Genomic DNA, 21623 nt, shown 5'->3' with positions numbered 1-21623 from the left:
CTATCACGCACAACTATTTCTCTCACTCAATAAGATTCTGGATCAAACCTCTAATTGTAAACACAGGTAAAATTTCTCTATTCAATTCAAACTGCAAACATTTGGCCTTATAGTCATACAACCAAAAAAAAACTCGAGACCCACTAATTTGAGGCATAAAATCATGGGTGGATTTCTAAAATCATAGGCTAAATTTTGGCATCATATCCCTAAATAATAGGTCAACTGACCTATTATTGAACAGAAAACTGCACTCTATTTAATCACAAAACAGAAACTACATCTAAATTGCTAACAATCCTACCCAAATTTTAAAATTACAAGTGTATGATCGTTCCAAATAAAATTAGTACAATACTTTATCCATTCATAATTCTGACGTGCATGGATTTAAAATAAAATCTAGTCCATGATGTTATCTATAATCGCAAACAATTAACCTGGTGGCCCCTTAATCAGTGCTTTAAAAGATCTTTATCCAGCAATACGCAATTTCTTCAAAATATATCACTCCCCCAATAAAATTTTGGAACAAAATTAAAGTAAAAAAAGTCACAAAGGAAAAGAGAATGAGAATGACGGGGGAGTTATAACTCAATTCTTCAAACTTCTATAATGAAAGAATGGTATGAGAATAAGTCGAAAGCAAATATTTTATTTAAATAATCACTTAATCAAATTTTTAATTAATTAATAAATGTAATATTAATCTTTTGAAACATTCACTCAAAATATACAGCAATACTCGGGCTGAACAATAGATCATTAGACTTTCCTTTAGACAGGATGCATGAGGTGGGTTCTTCACGAAATACCTTCCAGGCTTCCATTATATGATAGTGCAAGGACGACTCCAATTTCATTGCAATCCCAGTGCCACTACAACTCTGAATTCAACAATTATTCACACTTATATGCACGAGTGATTTCCCACGAAACTGAATCGTCTGGCGAGAGGCCATCTATCAAACAACCATCTCGCTTACACTTTACCAATGCAACCATAAACCTCTCATTTTCTAACGACGAAGGATACATTAATTGCTCTTCCTGAAATAAAAAATAATGTGTTCTTTGAGAACCAAATTTTTTTGAATAGAAGTGATATTAGTTATAGCATTGCTCAAGCTCACAATTCGCGATTTCTTATATTATCTAAACTCAATTTTGCTTGCAATGGGAAAGGGATATCATGTTTAAGATGTTACCTCGGGAAGTTCATAAAACTCCTCAGGAGCTATCTGCAACAAATCCATAGCAGTTTGACCTGTACACCATGCCAAAACTTTCGTACCCTCATCCACAAGAGTAATTTTCAGATGAAAAGTGCGTACTAGCGTAGCATCAGAAATTGTATGACAAAAGCAGCATTTCACCGACCCATCAGGCATCTTGTTCACAAAATGACCACATAGAGAATGTGAAAATCGTGTATTGACGTAATAATACCGAATTGGATCAAGCGAGACTCGACATACCTTCAACAATAATAAGGAAAATTATCAGAATTTGTGAATAAACAATAAAATAACGGAGATACTGTAAAAAGGATAGGCATGGAAAGTTTCGGAACTGTATTCAAGAGCTCAATTTTTTGACGTATAATAATAAAGCGATATGTTATTTATGTAATCCTATTATTTTAAATGTCTGGATCTATACTTTTTTAGAGAACAATAATTCGTGAAGACCATCCAACTACGAACACTCGAGGAACATGTCAATAACCTCTCGTGTTTAACTCATTAGGGTTGAGCACTTGCATGCAGCAAAGTAACAGAGAATATAGAGTTCAAACAATAAAAAAAGTAGCTAAGGTTGTTGCCAGATGTCTTATATTAGTAAATAAAAATATTTTCTGTATATAGTATCATGTTGCATCAGCTATAATTAATGATTAGTCAGAAAATTGTAAACAGAAGACACTAGTGACAAGAAGACGCCGTAATTTGAAACATAAAAGAAAAAAGTCAAGTAGACATTCAAATAATACATACTGATACGTTATTCTTACTTGTGCGTAGCTAGTCTGGTCAGAAATATCAGAGAGTCGCGATAGCTTATGAAGGCAAGATGAGTAGATCAATGCTGGTAAGCAACTGAGATTGATGAAAGAAGCTCCAATACCTTTCTCAAACCATAATACTTCCAAACTGTCAATGAAACATTCAATTGTATTGCGGATATATTAGCCACGAAAAGGGATCAATACAGGCAGATAAAATAGGTAGAGCAGGCGATATGATGGAAAGGGGGACTATGCAACAATTTGAAGTATTCAAAGACTTTCATTTTTTTCTGTCAATTTTCACAATTGTCTTTCTCATGTGGTGACTGGCCATGTGCATCAGTTTTTAATGTTAACTTTGAACTTGGATGCGCTCACCATGTTTGTTTCGACATTGAGCATGTCAAGCCAGATATGAATACAGTGTGACCGAGACTCACTCTTCCTAAGGACCTGCGGTATATATTATAAGAATGAGGACGCAGAGCACTAAGAAAAGAATATTTACAACTGCAAAGAAACATGTTAACCGGTTTCCTTATACTGTTTAATACCAAAATCTCGCAAAATGAAGCTTTGTCCAAATTTCTCCGCTAGCATCCGCGATTCTTAAAGAGAAAACAGTTTCTTTGATATTTTCTTCTTTGATAATATCTGTAATAACACCATAGAGACTGATACCCGTCATCTTGTCACGAAGGTCGACCACAAATGACTGCAAAACTTCACACAGGTAACAAAGTTAGGTAATCAACCATAAGATACACAAGCACACCTTTGGAAGCAGTGCACATAAGATAGTGTGTAAATATTAAATATAAAAGAGAACAGTGAATAAAACATTTTTCCATTGCATCCTTTTGTATTATTGGCCCACACAGGGCAAATTTTATATACATTCCACTGAATACTGAATCAATAGAGACCTACATAATTTATCGGGCAACAGAAATTTCACGCAGGGTATCAGAATTGTGTTGCTAAACTAAAGCCAATAATAAAATCAAACACCGGTTATTGGCAGGCTGACAATATAATAAATAAATATCTTACATGAATAAAGTAAAATAACTAGTGAGAGAGCTATTCAGATTAAGAACAAATAGAAAATAAGGAAAAACTATCCTTTAATTTTCTTTAGAGGGGAGGTAGAGAAAGAACTCACCCTAAAAGGATAATTACTGAAATCAATGGTCCCCTGAGAATCACGGGGTAAGCTAACTTGAGAAACCTTGAGATCCTGACTGGGATTACAAGAACCCAAGGGCCGTGAACCGTGACGTCGATTTGGAGTCAATGTTACGCACACCTAATTGGCACAGCTGTTAATATTCTCTCCATTTGACAACTACAATAGTTATGTCAATAAGAAATCCACAAATCACCTGTTCTTCATGTTGAATATAAGGCACCAAATATAACTGTGTTTCACTTCCGTATTCGAGACAAAACCCTTCACTTGTCTCGACATCACAGTCCTCTGAACTGGCAACATATGGTTTGTCCAGGGCAAGCATGCTTCCCACTCTGTATAATCCCCAAAAAATGAATGTCACACAAACATGAAAAGAATTATTCAGCTTCAGAAGTCTGATCACCGCAAGAATTCACCTGAAAAGGTTGGCCAGGAGAATCTGCTCACCCCACAAGAAAAACTCTATTACAACACCATCACCGTCAACAAGAGTAATCTGTTTTCTTTGTAAGATTCCAAACTTCCCTTGAACTTCCGAAGATTCGATCTTTTCAATCCTATAAATCAATATAAGAAAATATTAATGGACTAGTACACACTTTGAAACTTTAACCTGCACCTGCATCTTTGCACAAAAAGTAAAATCAAGCATGGCATTTTATCATCGCAAAATGTGAAAAGATAACACCACTTTTTTTGGATAAACACATCAATAACTGCATGTAGTTTACCGGGCATAAAGGGAATACGAAGCCCCTCCGTTCACTGCATCAAGAGAAATTGAAGAGAAAGAGTCTGAACAAAACTGAGCTCCTAGTAGCATTGCATCATCATCCTGATTCTATGGTTTTGAAGAAAATGAAAGAGTTACCATCACGAAAACTTGACATGAATCTTATCTTTTAGGTGTAGCAGAAACACCGAAAAGGAAGAACTAGTCTACAGAAGCACATGATGTGTTCCAAACTCGAACTACTTGCATATGCAACAACAATGATCCAAGAAAATTACCACAAATTCGTATTGGGACAAACTTTGAACGTTACCTCATCCAATAGAATCACAAGATACTCTGTTGGCAAAAGACGTGCACGTCCAGAACCTCCAGTGGCAGTTCGGAGGTAGCAACCAGTGAGAAAAATCTCCCTCCCTCGCTTCAGAATTCCGTTTTGCATGCCTGCCAGGTCATAGAATCTGTTGGAAAAAATATGACACAATATTAAATGAAATTGCAAATAAACATGCCAAGGTTTTGATTTCAAATTACTTAGTAGCTATGATGCACAAATACAATACTTATATAGCACAAATACAATACTTATATCGGATATCACACGTATCTAATATGTCGACAAATTTATTTTGAAAATAATAAAATACGACATATGATATATGTATATTGAAAAATATACAATAATTTTTAAAAATGTTATAAATATATGATTTTTATTGTATAAATCCAAATTAAAATCATATTTATTAAAGTTATCAACATAACAAATTTATAAATTATTATCATCACAAAAATATTAAAATATCAAACATGGATGATCCAAATTAAAATATTAATGTATCATAGCTTGCTACATATTGCTACATATTTCAAACGGAAAAGAGGAGCTAAATCCACACTCACTACTTGCATTTCGTGCAAACATTTAAAAAATGTAAGTCGTTGGAAACTTTAAGAGCTTTTAAAGCGATAAACAATTGAATGAGCCAACAGTAAAAGACCGACTATCTTCTTAAACATCATTACCGTCAGATTGTCTAACAAGTTGAAGAAACGATTCACTTAAGTAAAAAAAAAAAACAAAAAGGTACCAAAGTTTTAAGTACTTTCAGGTTTCCATATCTTTCAGTAGCAAGAGAAACAAGCCATGTAAAGTGAACGAAGAAGAAAAGCCAGCTGTCAGTGCAGGCATAGCGGTAAATTTTTTATTAACAATGCATCAAATTACAAAATTGAGTCAGACCTTTATTCGTTAAATTCAATTACCTGCGGTGTAGGTAGAGATCTATGGTATTGGAGCTCCAATAATCCCCTAATATAAGCATGTGAATGTTTGTGCCTGCAGATGGCAAGCATCAATCATTACAAAACAAAAATTAACACATACAAGAATCAATGGATGATTGTGGGCTCTATCAGATATCAAATTTTGAACATAACAACTAAGTGGGTTCTATTTGACTTACTTCTCCAAAACACCTTAACCAAATAACTTTCACTGCAGTTAAAGTGTGGTAAAATAACAAAACCGATGCCTATTTGTAAATGTTTAACGAATTAAGTTCATTCAAACAATACTTTAATTAAGCAAATGGTAAAGTTTTTTGTATGTTTTATTAGTATTTCAAAAGGTTAACACTTTTATTTAATTATCCACAAATATATTTTAAATTAATATTTAGAATTCATTAAAAACTAAGATTATTCTTAGATTTGGACTTCTTGACTTGGTCATTTAAATTTGGTATCCTTAACCTGACTTGGATTTAGGAACATTCTTTATTATTATAAATATTTAAATTAGAGAATGTGTTTGCAGAGTTCTCTCCCACGTTTTTCCTCTCTTTCTCGAGTTATTTTCATTAAAAACTAGCTAGTTTTGTTGTCTAAAATTATCATTAGGAAGAACATATCCTATCATGGAAACGTGTACATCGCGCTAAGAATTCCTTGGAAACAATGTAAGTTCATGCACATCAGGTCAACTTTGTTCTTGATCACTCTGAGTTCGTGACTCAGACTGCAAGAACATAAATCTTCACATTCGTTCATTACCGTCATTAAAATATTCACATGACAAAAAATGTTTTAATTCCAAAGTACCTGGGAGCACAAATGCATCAACGATAACAGCTTCTAGAACACTGTTCAAGGACAGGAAGTTCTTTTCGAATATGGAATCAATTGTAACTGTGTTCGGAAGCTTAGTCCTCCGATGATTCTTCTTGAGTTGGTTGATTACTTCGAGCTGCTTCTTAGGAGCCCCAACCCTGCGTTGCTCACTCCACGCCTTCAAAATAGACCAACAATAAGAAAAGTAGAAAAAGACAGCAAAAAAAACCTAACTAAACTCAACACCGCGCAAATGTAACAGCCAAATTCTCATAGGGAACAGTAATTGCTACATAACCTATCTAATTCCAAAAGAAAAGGATGTAACCGATTACAAATTCCGTAGTCCATGTGCACTGAGGAAATCACATTCAAACAGAGAAGAAATGGAAGAGAGAAGTTTATGTACCTGAGAGAGTTCAGAGAGCAAGATCGCGGGAGTGACGCCACTTGAATAAGCAATGCAAGTCTTCAGAATACGAGACACGATCCAACTCCATCCAAGTCCAGCAGAACCGTCATCGTCTCCATTTGCATCGCCTTCTAGTGATAACAGTTCAGATCTTGCGTGTTCCACGAATTTTAGAAATGGATCAAGTTCTTCCTCTTCCTTGTCTTCATCTTCTTGGCAACAATCTACATCCATGGCGGAATCTAACTTTCTGCTGAAACAATGATGATCGCGATACTCCATTCCCGAGTTATTGAGTTTTCAGATGCAGAAAGTGGTGACAATAGGTCACTTGGCGCGGTTTTCAATTGAAAATGCCCCTTTTGTAAATAGGTCTTCCACTTTTTGGCGGGAACAGTTTGTTGGACTAACATACCACTCATGGCCCAAGAAATCTACAAAGGGTTGGTTTGGTGCCGATTGGCTCTGGTCTTTTTGTATTTTTTATACAGCCCGTAAAACTCATTATGCACCCTTTTTAAACTAAAATTGATTCCTTATATGGACTATGAATGATTATAATATAAACTAACGTGATTTTTTTTTTCTATAAAGTAAAAATATCAAGATTTTTGGGTGCAGATACATTAATTTAATTAATAATTAATATGATATTATCTTAATAAAAAAGGACATATTTATGAGCTAATGCACAGATTTATGTTTGTATATATTTATAGTGAATTTTACTATAAATGCATTAATTTTTGTACTTATTATCGTAAAGTTTATTAATTATATAATAATCTTATTACAAAGTATTTCTAATTAATTAATGGTATAAAAAATACTTATAGTTTTATATAATTTATCTCTTTTAAACTCTACAACCAATGTACAATTATATACGAAAATAGTATATATGTGCACTGGAGAGGAATTATATTTATACATCTTAATTATTCCTATCTTATTTTCTTTACTTTTTTATTCCTTTGATATTATATATCCCTTAGATAGTTTGGTATATCTATATTAATCATTCCAATCTTTCCCACTACCACTTAAATCCACCTAAAATATGCTTTATACTTTTCCTCATGCAAATAATTCTCTTCTCTCTGTCAATCTTCTATACCTTGAACTGTTGCATCAGCATCTGTACACTGATCTGATTCCATATGAGGGTAATGGTGTTGAATAGTATTAAACAGTATCACACATACATTAACGTGATAAGAAAAAGGTCGAATCTTCAACTATAATCTATTGGAAAGTATGTTATAACTTTGAAAAAATAAAATAAAACTGTTATTTGAAGCAGGGATCTGGGTATCTTTAAGTTCAGCTATAAACCGCGATCATTCTGGAAGTGTAGTCTGTTTGAGATTTTGCATCATGAATTCCAAGAAAAACATGAAGGTATTTTCAATTTTTCTTTTATGTTCAACCAACAAATGATAAACAACAATTTAATCCATCTTTTGAGATATAAAACTATTGCATCAATGATTCGTCTCTGGGTTGGAGAAAGAAAAGACCGAAAAGTAAAGAGAAAAAAAGAAAAAAAGGGTGACATGATGAATTGATGTTAATCATAAATGTAGTCCTTCAACTAAGAGATAATTTGAAGTCAATGGTATACATAATTCTCAATATGCTGAGATCATGATGCTAGAAACAATCTCAGATGCATCAACAACAAAAGTAGCCGCGAAAAGTTATTGACCTAAAAATCTCTAGGGTCAACAAACACATTCCCGATTTGTCTCTTAATCAGCAATTCATCATCCTTTTCGTCATTGTGGCTTGAAATTCTTTTCGTGTACCAAATATCATCGATACACGACATAGAAGCTGTTTGAGGGACATGGTTTACAAGTGGATCACCAAACCCTAGCTCCGTTATAACCACTCTGCAGTCCTTCAAACTTTCTCCCATCCTTGATGTGAACCTCCATATGGATTCCATTAGCTCCCCAAGGTTCTCTCCCTCTCCGTGGAGCCCATAGAGGAAGAGAAACCCAAAGGGCCTGCACAGTGAGTCACTCACCGACATTCTCAGACAAGGGAAAATTTTGTCTCTTGCATGATTTAAAGTTGTGTAAAGAAACCTAAGTGGCTGAGACTTTTTAAGTTGAAGCTTGTAAGCCTCACAAGTATTCCATATGCTAAAGATGATCCACGAGCTTGTGATTTCATTGGTAATCATGTCTTCCTTTCTCTGCAAGTTGAGTAACCCTCCCTCTTTGTAATAACTCACCCAGGTGCCCAAGCTGAGATTCTCCTTCAAAATACTATCCATGTCTAATGGGTAAAGCTCTTTCGCCATCAGGGTTCTTCTGTATAAGGAAATTGCCTGGTCTATGTTTACCTTCTCGATTTCTATATCCTTGGAAAGGTGCTTTGCAGGGAAACTAATTGGATGCACAAATATGAAAAGTGAGCTGAGACTCACAAATTTGCATTTGTTGGTAAATAGGTTTCTAGAGGCATCGTTGTTCTTTTCGGTGGCCAGGAATGCATATTCAACCCCATTTCTCAGCATCCATTCTTCAACTGAGGTGACAAGTTTCAGTCCAATCCCCTTTCTCCTGCATAGATCATGTATTATTATTCAGTGCAACACTCACCATATTGCAATCTGATTTTTCATATACCAAGTTCAAAGTTTTACATCCTGATCATATGTAAATCAAACAGATTGAGTACATTATATGGTAGCATTAATCAAGTACCTGTGTGAAGGAGAGACCCTAAGGCCTAGTATGCAACCAATCTTCAGCAATGATTCAGAAGGAGTTTGCATACTCTTAATGCACCCTCGAACCACACCCACAAGCTCCTTGCTTTCAAGCAGCTCAGCCACCTTAGGAAACACATATACCATTAGTACACCCATCTGCTGCATAATGTGGTATAGTATATGCATGTGTTTGAAACAGATAACATATTCATAATTAACTAATTGAACCCAAGTTTTCAAGTTTGGATTTGGAGAGATAATCGTGTAAAGGGGAAAAAGATATAGATAGGGTATTAGCTACCCACCAACATAACATGAAGGGGATAGAACCTAATCCTAGATAAAGGGTCACCCATCATGTTGGTGAAAATGGAGACCCCCTTTTTAGTTCCAATCTCACACTTCCTCTCGAGCTTCCCCACCACCTTAACATCTCTATCTTCATCAAACTCTCTTATATGAAATCTACTCTCTTCACTGAAAGTGTCAACCATTTCTACACTTCCTTAGCTAAAAGAAGCAAGTGATGTACTGGTGTGTGAACTGAAATTAGGAAAGTTTACTGTGATTGGATTGGGTTCACTCCCAACCATCCAACTCATTCGAGATCCTTATATATATGTGGTGAAAAACCATTGGTTGTTTGTTCACAATGTCCTATGATCTAGTATCATCTCGATCAAAATATTGTGTTAATAACTATTTTATCACAACACGCAACTTGATGCGTCCGTTGAAAATAGCATTCCTGTGTTAGTTTTTATTAGTAAAGGCTGACACTATTTATCACAGTCGTTGCCATTAGGACAAATACAAGTACACAATCTACACGGGTTGCACCACAAAACTGAAACAATAACCTCTCAAAATGATCCACTGAATCTACTTATAAAGATTTTCACTACTTTCTTCAAGCATTGTCACTTGAAAAATGTGCATGTAGCAAATGATAATGACTTACCAATGTCGTTTGCGATACACCTAAGAAATCATTTGTTATGTGTCCAACTCTTCCAAGTCCTTCGACATAAAACTCCACGAACTTAATTTCTATTCAACACACACAAAGTGTTGATTCTAATGTTAATGTTGATGCTCGGTTACTCATGTGTGGCCAGACTTGTGAGTTGTCACAGATACGTAGGGGACCCGGGTTTAGTTTAGGTACTGCATGCTTGTTCATTTTTTCAACGGATCTTATTCTCTTCACAGTACAAAATCAGTGTGGTATGATAATTTTTAGGTATAAGTAAAGTGTTTAGGTACTATAAAATATCTGTTTTTTATTTCTTTAAAATTTAAATTTTTGTATTTAATGATGCTAATTTACTATTTATATATTAAATAAAAAAAAATTAAACCTTTGTTTAAAAGTGGCGAATTTGAATATTAATATTATGATATAATGTTAACATATGATATTAAAAAACACATTTTTTAGATTTTAAAGTTAAAGGTAACTCATCATCTTAGAATTAATTTTATATAAAAAAGATAAATTATTAAAATTAAAATTTAACTATTCTATAAGTATTAAAAAATATTTGTAAGGTTTACAAGAATGAAAAAAATAAGAATTAAAATTAGAAACTTACAATTTTATGTAGATTTAAAATATGTTTAAGTATAATTTTTATTTTAAGTGTTTATATATAGTTTTCTTTACCTTAAGTTATATATAAGATGAATAAAAAATGTACACATTTATTGAAAAAATATAATAAATAGCATTATATCATTCCACCGATGCTTCTAATATTGGCAAGGGGTTTAGGAAATGATGGTTTATGAATACATGATTGAAAGAAAATGTATATAAATGATGGTTTCATTCATGAATACATTATTGAAAGAAAATTATAGAAATAATTTTTTTTATCAACAAAAACAAATATATTAATGAAGACAATTAAGTTAATCCAACCCGTATAAAACAAGATCAACAACATAAAAAAGAAAAATATAATATAATATGACACTCTTTGGTTGTACTCGGTAGAAAAAAAATCCAACACAATATGACAAATATTCATTTCTTTACTATGGTACTCTTTCATTACAATATAGCAAGGCTCTTAGTTTTTTTTTCCCATCTATGATGCACGATACGATACTTGAATTGGATACAATACGTATCTGATACGTCGATACGTTTATTTTTAAAATAATAGGATATGATACATGATTGATATGTGATATATGAATATCAAGAAATGAACAATGATTCTTAAAAACATAATAAATATATGATCGTTATTGTGTGAATCCAAAATAAAACTAGATGTACTAAAGTTGTTAACATAAAAAATATAAATTATTGTTATCATAAAGTACCATTACAAGAAATTTCTTAAATAATAACCAATTTTAGTTACCAATATGTTAGAGACCAATCTTCTAATTGAAGAACAATATAAAGATCAAATACTTTGGTAGCCAAAATTTGGTTGCTAATATTAGTGATCAATTTATAAATCACTTATTCTGGTAGTCAAAATCTTGGTAGTTAATGTTGATGACCAATTTATAAACCAATGATCATAATAGAAACTATTATAATTATCAATTTAGAGACTAATTATAATTTTTTGAAACTATTTTAGTTGTTAATAATCTTTAGTTTTTAAATTAAATTGGTCATTGTTCAAAATATTTGTTATAGTGTACTACGATTTTATAAATTAAATACTTTATTGATAAGTATCGATAAAATATCCTAAAATATCGGATACAGATACATTACCCAAGTTAAAGTGTCGGTGTATCATAGATTCCCATAGAGTCTTTACCCTCTCAAAAAAATGCATCATTTATATATATTGTCTCTTCTTATTGGTTTCTCTCAAAATTGCAACCTACAAAAGGGCTACCCAAATCCATACACATAATATTCATACTTTCTATCAAGACAATTTACAAAATTTAGAGCTTTGCATATATTAATATCGCATGCTCCACCACACTAAATATAGTCTTTATATCTCATCATGCATAGCAAATATGTTTAAACTATATATATATATATATATATATATATATATATATATATATATATATATATATATAATTTTAAATTGTTAATGATAACCTGAAAACGGCACTCTGAGAACCTCGGATTCTACACATATATACATGCCACTATATATAGATATAAGCATATGAAGCTTATCTAGATCATGATTCATGACCTTAACAATTACACCTCAACCCAGCTCTATTGTCTTGCATAAAATCATTGCTGATAAACTCAGATGAAACCAGCAATCACTCCTCTGTTATAGCAAGAAAGAAGAAAAGAGAAAAACGGTGGCAATGTTTTTTCAAGATGAAAAAAAAAATTTGATATGTTGTATCTCTTAAGCTATACACAATTAAACAAATTTGGATTCGATTAATAAGAAGATTCTATATTACCTCCAACCTACAAATTTTAATAATAAGTTCGTGGATATTTCTTTTTATACATCTCTAATTACATGATTTAAGACTTGTATCTTTATTTTTATTTTTTAAATTATTACAACTGTTGGAATTTTTTGTTTAAAAAATTCATCATTTCTAAAATGAGTTATCCACGTAAAAGATAAAACATAACCTTCAATTTAAAATCTTCAATGGAATCAAGCTTAACATAAGTTTTATTTGGAAGCACATATATATATATATATATATATATATATATATATATATATATATATATATATATATATATATATATATATATATATATATATTTCATTTTCCTGAAAGTACATGCAAGAGTTTATGTAACGACAGACATTCAATTTATTTTCTTAAGTGTATTGTTCTGAAGGTTGAATTATGTTAAATGATTGTGGTTATCACTTGAGATGAGGCAAACTAGGAACCTTTGTTGAAGAAAGCACGTGAAGAGAAGGAATATAGTTAAATCACAGTGTGTACATATTCACTCGTTTCTTTCTTATCACTACTATTGGTTTTACGTTTAGTCATTCAGCTTATAATTGCTTTGTCCTTCTATGTCTGATGGAGAAAACACTGTCACAAGCCTACTTTAGACGTGATGGAAAATATCGAGAAACATGAGGGCATGGGAGTGTCAGATTCCATTACTTTATTTCATTTTCCTTTTTCCTTTTAAGAATTTTGCCTCTCTTTTCAATCTCTCGTATGGTTTACAGAAAGGAAAAGGGTTTTGTAAACCATTTATAAGGAGTTTGACTATTGTGCATTCTAATGAAGAGTTTGTAGAAATTCTGCATGTATTTCTGAATATACATCCATCGACTACTGCATTATATCCGAATATTTCAGCGTCTTGTCTATTTCTATCTGTCGCTCCAATCGCAAATCGAAACGTTTTAACTTCTTTTATTGACACTGTTATATTTTGGTTCTTTCGAAGAAGAGGAGGTTACCTACGAAGTTTCAACATCAATGAGATATGAGTTTAAAATAAGGTACTGACAATAAATTGATGAGTCTTTATTTTTATAAAATGTTCTATTTTTTCATTTTTACCGACTTAGACTCATACTTGAATTATTCTAACCATCTTTCCCTCAAGATGAGTCTCTTTCATCACATTAGTACACTCGCCCTCCAGTGGAAGCATTCGAGTATCTCTTCTCCATTCTTTTTAACGGGACACACTTACCTAAAATTATTGTCATGAAGACTTTCGATACAAGAACATTGTACTCATCTTAGTCGGTCACCATGATTACTCATCGACTCTAATACCACTTGTTAGGTATATGGAAGGAGGAGATTCAATAAAAAGATACAACACCAATAAAACATGAGTCCAACCACATAAGACATTGACACGACTTTCAATCTTAACGTTATATAGTAAAAATCTTCTCTCTTTTTTTTTTATGGTTTTCTAAAACAACATTAACAGGTTTGTTCTATATTTCTAACACCGTGTAGCACGTACAATGTTAATGTGTTTTCATTAGGCAATTGATTGCATAATATTAAGTAATTTTATTTATAAGTTTACATAATTAGAGGTAATAAAATGCATCTGGGAAAGATACGTATAGAATATCATTCTACTTCTTTAATCATAAAATAGAAAGATATAGGATATTCCATTTCCTAATTTTCTACTGAAAAGTCTTATTCAAGATAAAAAAATGCAATTTTGAGTTCTTAATATTTATTTATTTATTTATTTTTATCGCAGTATTCATCACTGTATTTTTTTTTCTTTCATGTACTTCTTTCCTCGTTCATTCAAAAAGTATATATACACAATCATCAGATTCCTTTAGAAGCTTAGAGGACCATATAAGATCTGATATATAAGACGAGAATATGACATGACAAGCAATGATAAAGTGCTATATCGTCGACTATTATTGATGCATATATTAATTTTATAAAGGTTTAATTACTCCTATGATACTCACTTTGATAGGAGTGTATCAATTTGGTACCCGTCGAAAAAAAAGTGCCAATTGCATTCCCACTTTTGAAAAAGTGCATCAATCAGGTCCCTTTTAGAAAAAAATAATTAACACCGTTAACGGCAGGCCACGTGTCACTTTCACGTTTTTTTAATTTTTTTTTAATTTTTTTTTAAATTTTTTTTAAAATTTTTAAATTTTTTTTTGTAAAAAATATTTTGTTGCCACGTGTCAAGTCCATGTTTTGACACGTGGCAATGTCAGTGCCACGTGGCAAGATAATGCCACGTGTGACAACTGTCATTGTACTGATTCCAATTTAGTACATATATGTACCTGATTGTTTCAATTTAGTCCCCACTTTTGTGCCTTTGGTTCAATTTTATCCTAATGTTTTTAAATAATTGAAGAAGATTTTTTAAATCAATTTTTTATAAGATTAAAAGTAATTAAGCATAAATATTTTTACAATATTAAGTACTATGATATTTATATTGAAATTTAGTTGTACAAAAAATGTTATACTAATAGAACAATATAATCATCTACTTTTTTTTTTCAAAGTAAAACAATATTGTTTCTGTCGAATTCAAGACCAAATATATTATTTGCATAAATGTTATACTAATATATTTTTATTAAAAATAACTTTTTAGCATATTATGTTATTGTATATTTTTAACCCATATCTTGTCAATGTATTCTTTGACCACTAAATTTTAAGATAAATATAAGTACTTAATTTTGTAAAAATAATTATACTTAATTAGTATTAATCTTATAAAAAAATGAATTAAAACATATACTTCAATTATTAAAAAAAATTGAGACAAAATTGAACCAAAAAGACAAAAGTGGGTACTAAATTGAAACAATCAGGTACATATAGGTACTAGATTGAAATAAGTACAATGACAGTTGTCACACGTGACATTATCTTGCCACGTGGCACTGACATTGCCACGTGTCAAAATAGGGACTTGACACATGGCAACAAAAAATTTTTTACAAAAAAAATTAAAAAAAATTAAAAAAAAATTTTAAAAAAAAAATTAAAAATTAAAAAAATGTGAGAGTGACACGTGGTCTGCCATTAACGACGTTAATTATTTTTTTCTGAAAGGGACCTGATTGATGCACTTTTTCAAAAATGGGATGCAATTGACACTTTTTTTTTTGACAGGTACCAAATTGACACACTCCTAGTAAAGTGGATATCATCCGAGTAATTAAACATTTTATAAATAATATGAACAGTGAGAATATATTATATAGAGATTAATGATGGGAAATTTCAATTTAGATAAAATATATATATATATATATATATATATATATATATATATATATATATATATATATATATAGTTTGGTGACGAACCGTTGATTTTTTATTTTATTTTTTTACTTTCGATGTGTTTTGTAATCCATGACTAACTATTAATTTAAACTCTTATACATGTCATGGTATCATAAATATTCGTGTGAATTAAAGTTAATAAATTGTTGTTAATATGTTAATAGTTTGACATTAATTATATTACTTAATATCAAAATATTAAAATATTTTACTCGTTGTACGATATTAATTATATTTGTTAATATAACTCCTATGATTTGCATAGATAGTTATTTTTTGAAATTCTGCATTTTTTATATTTAATTGAATTAAATAGATGTAACAGATGATCGTATGAATGGTAATTAAGGAGAATGTATAGTACAATGTATGTTGAATTACAAAATTAAGCAAAGGAAATATTTAAATTTAATTAATATAGCAAATCACATAGATTGAATATTTGAGGTGAGAGTCGTCAAAAAATGCACATACGTATCCTATCTCATATATTTTTCATTATAGTAATTATGTATTGGAACATCAATAAACGATGTCACACGTACAAGATTATAAATCCATGTGTATATTTTGTAATTTGTAAAAGAACTTGTTTAAGCATTTTGAAATTAACTATAATTTTATATGTTACCTTGAAGAGTTTGTTAAAGTAAAGTAAAAATAATTTATATACATATCATTAGTTGTTTCTATAAAAGAAAAAATTATAAACGCATGTTACATGCTTCTCACAAAGTAAGTCCAAATTAAGCATAAAAAAATCCAGACATTAAACAAATTATAAATCCAGATATGTAAATTAATTAATTAATCGTAGATATGTAAATTATAAGTCCAAATTAATTTTATTAAATTTAAGAGATATTATGACTAGGATTGATTAAAAAAACTTAGATGAGAAATTAGTATATTTGTATCGTATTCAAAAATATTTGTTTCTAAGGCCGTGTTGAACACAAGGTAAAACAGCTCTTATGCCATGCCACGGTCACTGTTAAAATCAAGTAAATCTTTACAAGACAACACCTAAACAACATTTCTTTGTACTTGCACTTTAGCAATTCTGTTATTTGGTCGCCATATCCTTCTACCAGATGGTGGAATTCTCTTCTCAGATGAAATTTTGGGCGCTTCCAACTGAATTTCCAGATTGGACGAATCTAAGGATAACCTTTTCATAATGAAAGCATCCAAATCGAAGTCACTTTCACCATTCGCATCATCCTCATCATCGTCCTCAATAGAAAAATCGCCACTGTTTTTATCTGTTCCCGAAATATTTCTCGAAGAATTAAACGGCATGTTGTAGGAATTTGGGCTCAGCTTGAGGAGCGTCTTTAAAGTGTCAATGGCAGGGTCTAAAATATCTAAGAATCCCATAACCCATGAAGCATCATCTACAACTTCTGTGCGCTGTACCATGCAACAAATAAAGTTTCTCATGTTAGCAGCGCACAAGGATATTTTCTCAAAAGTTAAATTATCTACATGTTACACAGTGCAATCTTTTAATTTTCAAAAAATTGGTCTGAGATTATAGAGGTCCCGGTCATAAAAAATTTCTTATAATATATGACAGTTACCTGTTGGAAATAGAGATTACGAATCTCTTCAGCACGCACGGAGTTTCCTTGTTCTTCCTCCATTGCTGCCCAAGTCATCCATGTCACATAACTCTGAGAATTTACATTCAGCGAGGATTTAAATAATCTACGTGCAGTTGAAAGATTGCCAACCCTCTGCTCCAGAACACCCCAGGCCTGCATTGGAGAAAATAGTCACAGCAAGTGATTATTAAGCTTTGTAGAGACTCAAGTTGTAACAAGATTCATCATATGCACGCGTGTCACCTGAAGGCATCTGGCAGCAGTTTCACTGTTCTGATCAATTGATAGAGTTTTTTGGTAGAATTCTCTGGCTTTATTCATGTTTCCTTCCTTCCATTCCATCCAACCCCAAGCCTACATTCCGCCAAATTTTCTGGTCAATCACTCTCTTTTCAAATAGTTATATACGAAAATATCTATAGGTGGGGGAATCAAAAGTATGCAGTAAGATAGAAGTCATGATTCATGCAACACTGTTTTAAATCTGAAAGATAAACTATTTTGCATGTTGAATTAGTATGTATGGCACAAATTCCTCATCATGTCAAGCTTAGTTTACAGAACACTAAAAGAAGGGAATAAAAAATTGGGTAATGATATTTAAGATAAATGATCCATGAAAAGAAATTTCTTACAAACCAAACAGGTTGGTGCCTTGGATTCAATTCTGACGCTCTCCTGAACAAAACCCGAGCAAGGTTTGCAGTTGAGTGTTGGTATTCTAATAAAGCAAGAGATTGAAGTAGAACAGCATCCCTCGGATTTAGAGTGTGGCCTATCTTTAAAAGTTTTCTTCCCTTGTCAATGTTACCAATGTTTGCTTCAAAAACGCCCCATACATGCCAAGCAAACCTATTTTTGGGACTAGCCTGTACTGCTTTCTATTAAAAAATAAATAAAACACACATAAGTCACGCTATGACGAAAAATAATAAAATCAAATGACTGAAAAAAAAAATGTCCCAACTCGTAATGACTATATAGTCTGTCTAGTTCAAAAAACCAGATGAATCAGAACAAAAAGAAAAAGAAAAAGGAACTCGTAATGTTAAATACAACCTCAAACAATTTCCTAGCAGCACGGTAGTTTTCTTGTTCCACCTCCATTTGTGCCCAACTCTAGAAAGAATAAACATGATTAGATCGATGAGATAACAAGAACTACATAAAAGGTTTAGTTTATAAACGATATCCCTCATATATATAACCATGACTTACAAGCCAACTAGCACAGCTATTAGGATTACACTTTGTGGCCTGATTGAATAAATAACGAGCCTGCTGATATCTTTTTGCTCTAGCTTCAAGCAGTGCAAGTGTTTGGTATATGTACTCATTCTGTCCACCATATTGAAGACCTTTACCGAGTAGACTCCTTGCCTTCTTTATATTTCCCTGCTTTAACTCTAGAACTGCCCATCCATGCCAAGCAGCAACATGCTTCTTATCAGCAACCGTCGCAGCATCAAACAACTCTCTTGCTCTCCTCAAATTTCCCATTTGCATTTCAAGAACAGCCCAGCACTGTCCAAACACAACTTTAACTTCTTAACTTCAGAGGTTAAAATTCATCGTATCAGAGTATCGGAAACAATCATTAGGATTTGTCATAGGAGAATTGCAGGCACTATAAAACTATGTCCTGAATTCTAAATCTTTAACACACACCCTAGTAGTAGTCTCTAAATTTTTACTTTGTATTGCTTTCAAGTTCTCTTAGGAAATCAAACATATCACCAGAATGATTTTATTGAACAAACATGATTTGAAGGAGGCAAAGCAAACAGTACATGCAAAACACACTTGAACACTGACCTGCCAAATGTAAGCATTTTCACCCTGCGTAGCCTGGCAACCCTTCTCGTATATCTCTCTGGCTTCACCTGTTTTCGATTGCTTGCTCAAAATCTTTCCAAGTACCACGTAAGGTCGACCATCTTCAGGCCAGAGGCTTATACACTTCCATTCCCATTCAAAACCATCAGAAAAGAAATTGCCAATATTTCCACAGAAACAAACTCGGTAACTAAAGAAGAGGAAAAACGTGACACCACACCTTTCGAAGCAATGCCTCTGCTTCTTCATATCGAAAGCTTCTTCTAGCCATAAGCTTCGCCCTGTATAACGCCAAGTCCAAATTCACTTTCAGGGGTCTCTCTTTCGATTCCACCCTCTCAGGTTCAAACATGGGCATCTTCTTCGCGAATTTCGCAAGCCCCGCGTCGATCACCGAGGCCTTCGCGTCACCACCGTCATCCGCCTCGTTCTCCTTATCTTCTTCCTCCTCCTCCGCCTCCTCCTCCTCCTCTTCCTCTTCGCCGGAAAAATCCGTCACCGGCCGGCGAACCGCAAGAGCTTCCACGGAGCCTGAGTCTTCCGGCGAAACTGCATTGCTGTAATTCTGTTCCGATGAAAGGGCATTTTTGTCCAGCACCGTGGTGAACGAGGAGGATGAGTCGCTGAGAGAGCAACACGGAGCATGTGAGTGTAGGGGAAAAATGGGTACTTTATGTGTGAGCTTGAAGATATAGTTAGGGTTCTTGGACTGAGTTACGAAAGCGAAGGCGGAAGAGGAAGAAGAAGGGACGGCGTTCATTTCTGGTTAACGGTCTAAACTGTTTCGTGTTTTCTACGTACAGAGCAATTGTTGAAGAAGAAGAGAGTGAGTGGAATTACCGTTATTACCCTCTGTTGGGTAGCAAAGACGGGTTCATGATTCAAGTGGAAGGGTAGTTTGGTAGTTGTACATGCTACGTGTCAGTGGACTGAAATTATCCACGTAACTACGTGGCTTATGTGGCTGAGGAATTCATCTTGATGCAGATTTTAGTCACACGTGTGGGTTCGTGATTGGCATGTGTGCGGGTTCCAGATTTTACAAACGTGGATAAATCATAAACGATGAATAAACTGGAGAAATAATGGAATGTGATGACTGTACAAAATTATTTATTATTAATTACAAAAGTTAACAACCTGTCTCCAAAATTTAATTGTAACTTTCATATATTACCATTATAATTCTAAATTTATTTTTACTTCTCTCTACAATTACACTGTTTACTCACCGTTTCTTTGGTCTTTGACTATCAAAAGCTTGTTCGAAACAGAAATATTTTTCTAGCACTTCGATCATCCTGAGAAGCTAAAAATCCAGTTTTTAAACATATTTATAAAAAAAAAAAAATGCTTATAGAAATGTTAGAGGTCGATTTCCCAATACAGCAAGTTCTAAAGCTTTTTCCAAGTGGACAAACAAATTCAATTTTAATTGAAATTTTTAATTCAAATATATAGCTTAATTGAATTGTGTTTCAACGATATGACTTAAAAAACAACGTTAAATATCGATGCATATATAATTGGTTAAAATATTTGTCGTCCTTGATAACGATTTCCACTTTAAAAAACAAGGACTGTTCATCCCATAATTGATTGGAATTGGTTTTAAAAGTTTAATAAATAGGAAAAAAATTAATAAAGCAACTTCTTAATTTTCTGAAGAAAATATCTTGTTTAATTTTGTATAAAATAGATCTTGATTAATATATACACATAAATAATATCTTTGTAAAAATCATGGAATAGTCTTTAAAAAGACTGATTAAATTTGCAGGAATTGAGACTTTGCATGTCTTATATGTTTTTATACATATGTTCATAACAATCAAGAATTTAGAATTTCTATTGAATTTTTTTATATTTTTTTACTGTCATAATATGTTAATTATCACTAATTTTAATATTTTAAAATATATTTAAAATACTCATATAATATATTTTTAATGTTTAATAGAAATAAATAATAATAAATAATCTAGACTCCAAGAATAAAGATATGATAATTTACTTTAAAATATCATTCATGTCACATCTCATACCGACTTACAATTGTAAATAAAAATCAAAATTTTTATCAATAATAAAAAGTAAAAACAATATATATATATAGAAAGACATATTCATTTTAATTATATCTTATTAAAGACTAACACTTAATACGTTGAAGACTATTCCAATTTCTTATTTTATAGTGGTACATGTTACCACGTTACACTTATTAAAAAATTAA

The 21623-nt window shown here is 32.2% G+C and overlaps 3 protein-coding genes across 3 annotated transcripts; all 3 read right to left on the bottom strand.

Annotated features, from left to right (window-relative positions):
* Nucleotides 1-634: 634 nt before the first annotated feature.
* LOC114177207 (Nucleic acid-binding proteins superfamily) lies at nucleotides 635-6859 on the bottom strand. The gene is made up of 13 exons (XM_028062471.2): nucleotides 6458-6859; nucleotides 6040-6226; nucleotides 5203-5275; nucleotides 4250-4397; nucleotides 3935-4044; nucleotides 3620-3760; nucleotides 3394-3535; nucleotides 3174-3317; nucleotides 2563-2723; nucleotides 2387-2461; nucleotides 2015-2153; nucleotides 1209-1478; nucleotides 635-1050 (listed from the first exon to the last, which is right to left on the bottom strand). Exons 1-13 carry the CDS (start codon nucleotides 6740-6742, stop codon nucleotides 901-903), a joined length of 2025 nt encoding a protein of 674 aa, XP_027918272.1. The 5' UTR covers nucleotides 6743-6859; the 3' UTR covers nucleotides 635-900.
* Nucleotides 6860-8024: 1165 nt separating this feature from the next.
* LOC114175565 (putative N-acetyltransferase HLS1) lies at nucleotides 8025-9757 on the bottom strand. The gene is made up of 3 exons (XM_085670239.1): nucleotides 9491-9757; nucleotides 9178-9308; nucleotides 8025-9033 (listed from the first exon to the last, which is right to left on the bottom strand). The coding sequence occupies exons 1-3, from the start codon at nucleotides 9677-9679 to the stop codon at nucleotides 8169-8171; spliced, it is 1185 nt and encodes a 394-aa protein (XP_085526365.1). The 5' UTR covers nucleotides 9680-9757; the 3' UTR covers nucleotides 8025-8168.
* A 7067-nt stretch (nucleotides 9758-16824) lies between these two features.
* Nucleotides 16825-20188, bottom strand: HCF107 (high chlorophyll fluorescent 107). Its single transcript, XM_028060681.2, has 8 exons — nucleotides 19608-20188; nucleotides 19367-19510; nucleotides 18770-19075; nucleotides 18611-18670; nucleotides 18187-18432; nucleotides 17795-17905; nucleotides 17528-17704; nucleotides 16825-17357 (listed from the first exon to the last, which is right to left on the bottom strand). Exons 1-8 carry the CDS (start codon nucleotides 20145-20147, stop codon nucleotides 16971-16973), a joined length of 1971 nt encoding a protein of 656 aa, XP_027916482.2. The 5' UTR covers nucleotides 20148-20188; the 3' UTR covers nucleotides 16825-16970.
* Between the last annotated feature and the right edge of the window lie 1435 nt (nucleotides 20189-21623).

Source organism: Vigna unguiculata, chromosome 3, assembly GCF_037176805.1.
Source record: "Vigna unguiculata cultivar grain cowpea cultivar isolate G323 ecotype 2 chromosome 3, ASM3717680v1, whole genome shotgun sequence".
Lineage (NCBI taxonomy): Eukaryota > Viridiplantae > Streptophyta > Magnoliopsida > Fabales > Fabaceae > Vigna > Vigna unguiculata.
This window is presented reverse-complemented; position numbering and strand designations above follow the sequence as displayed.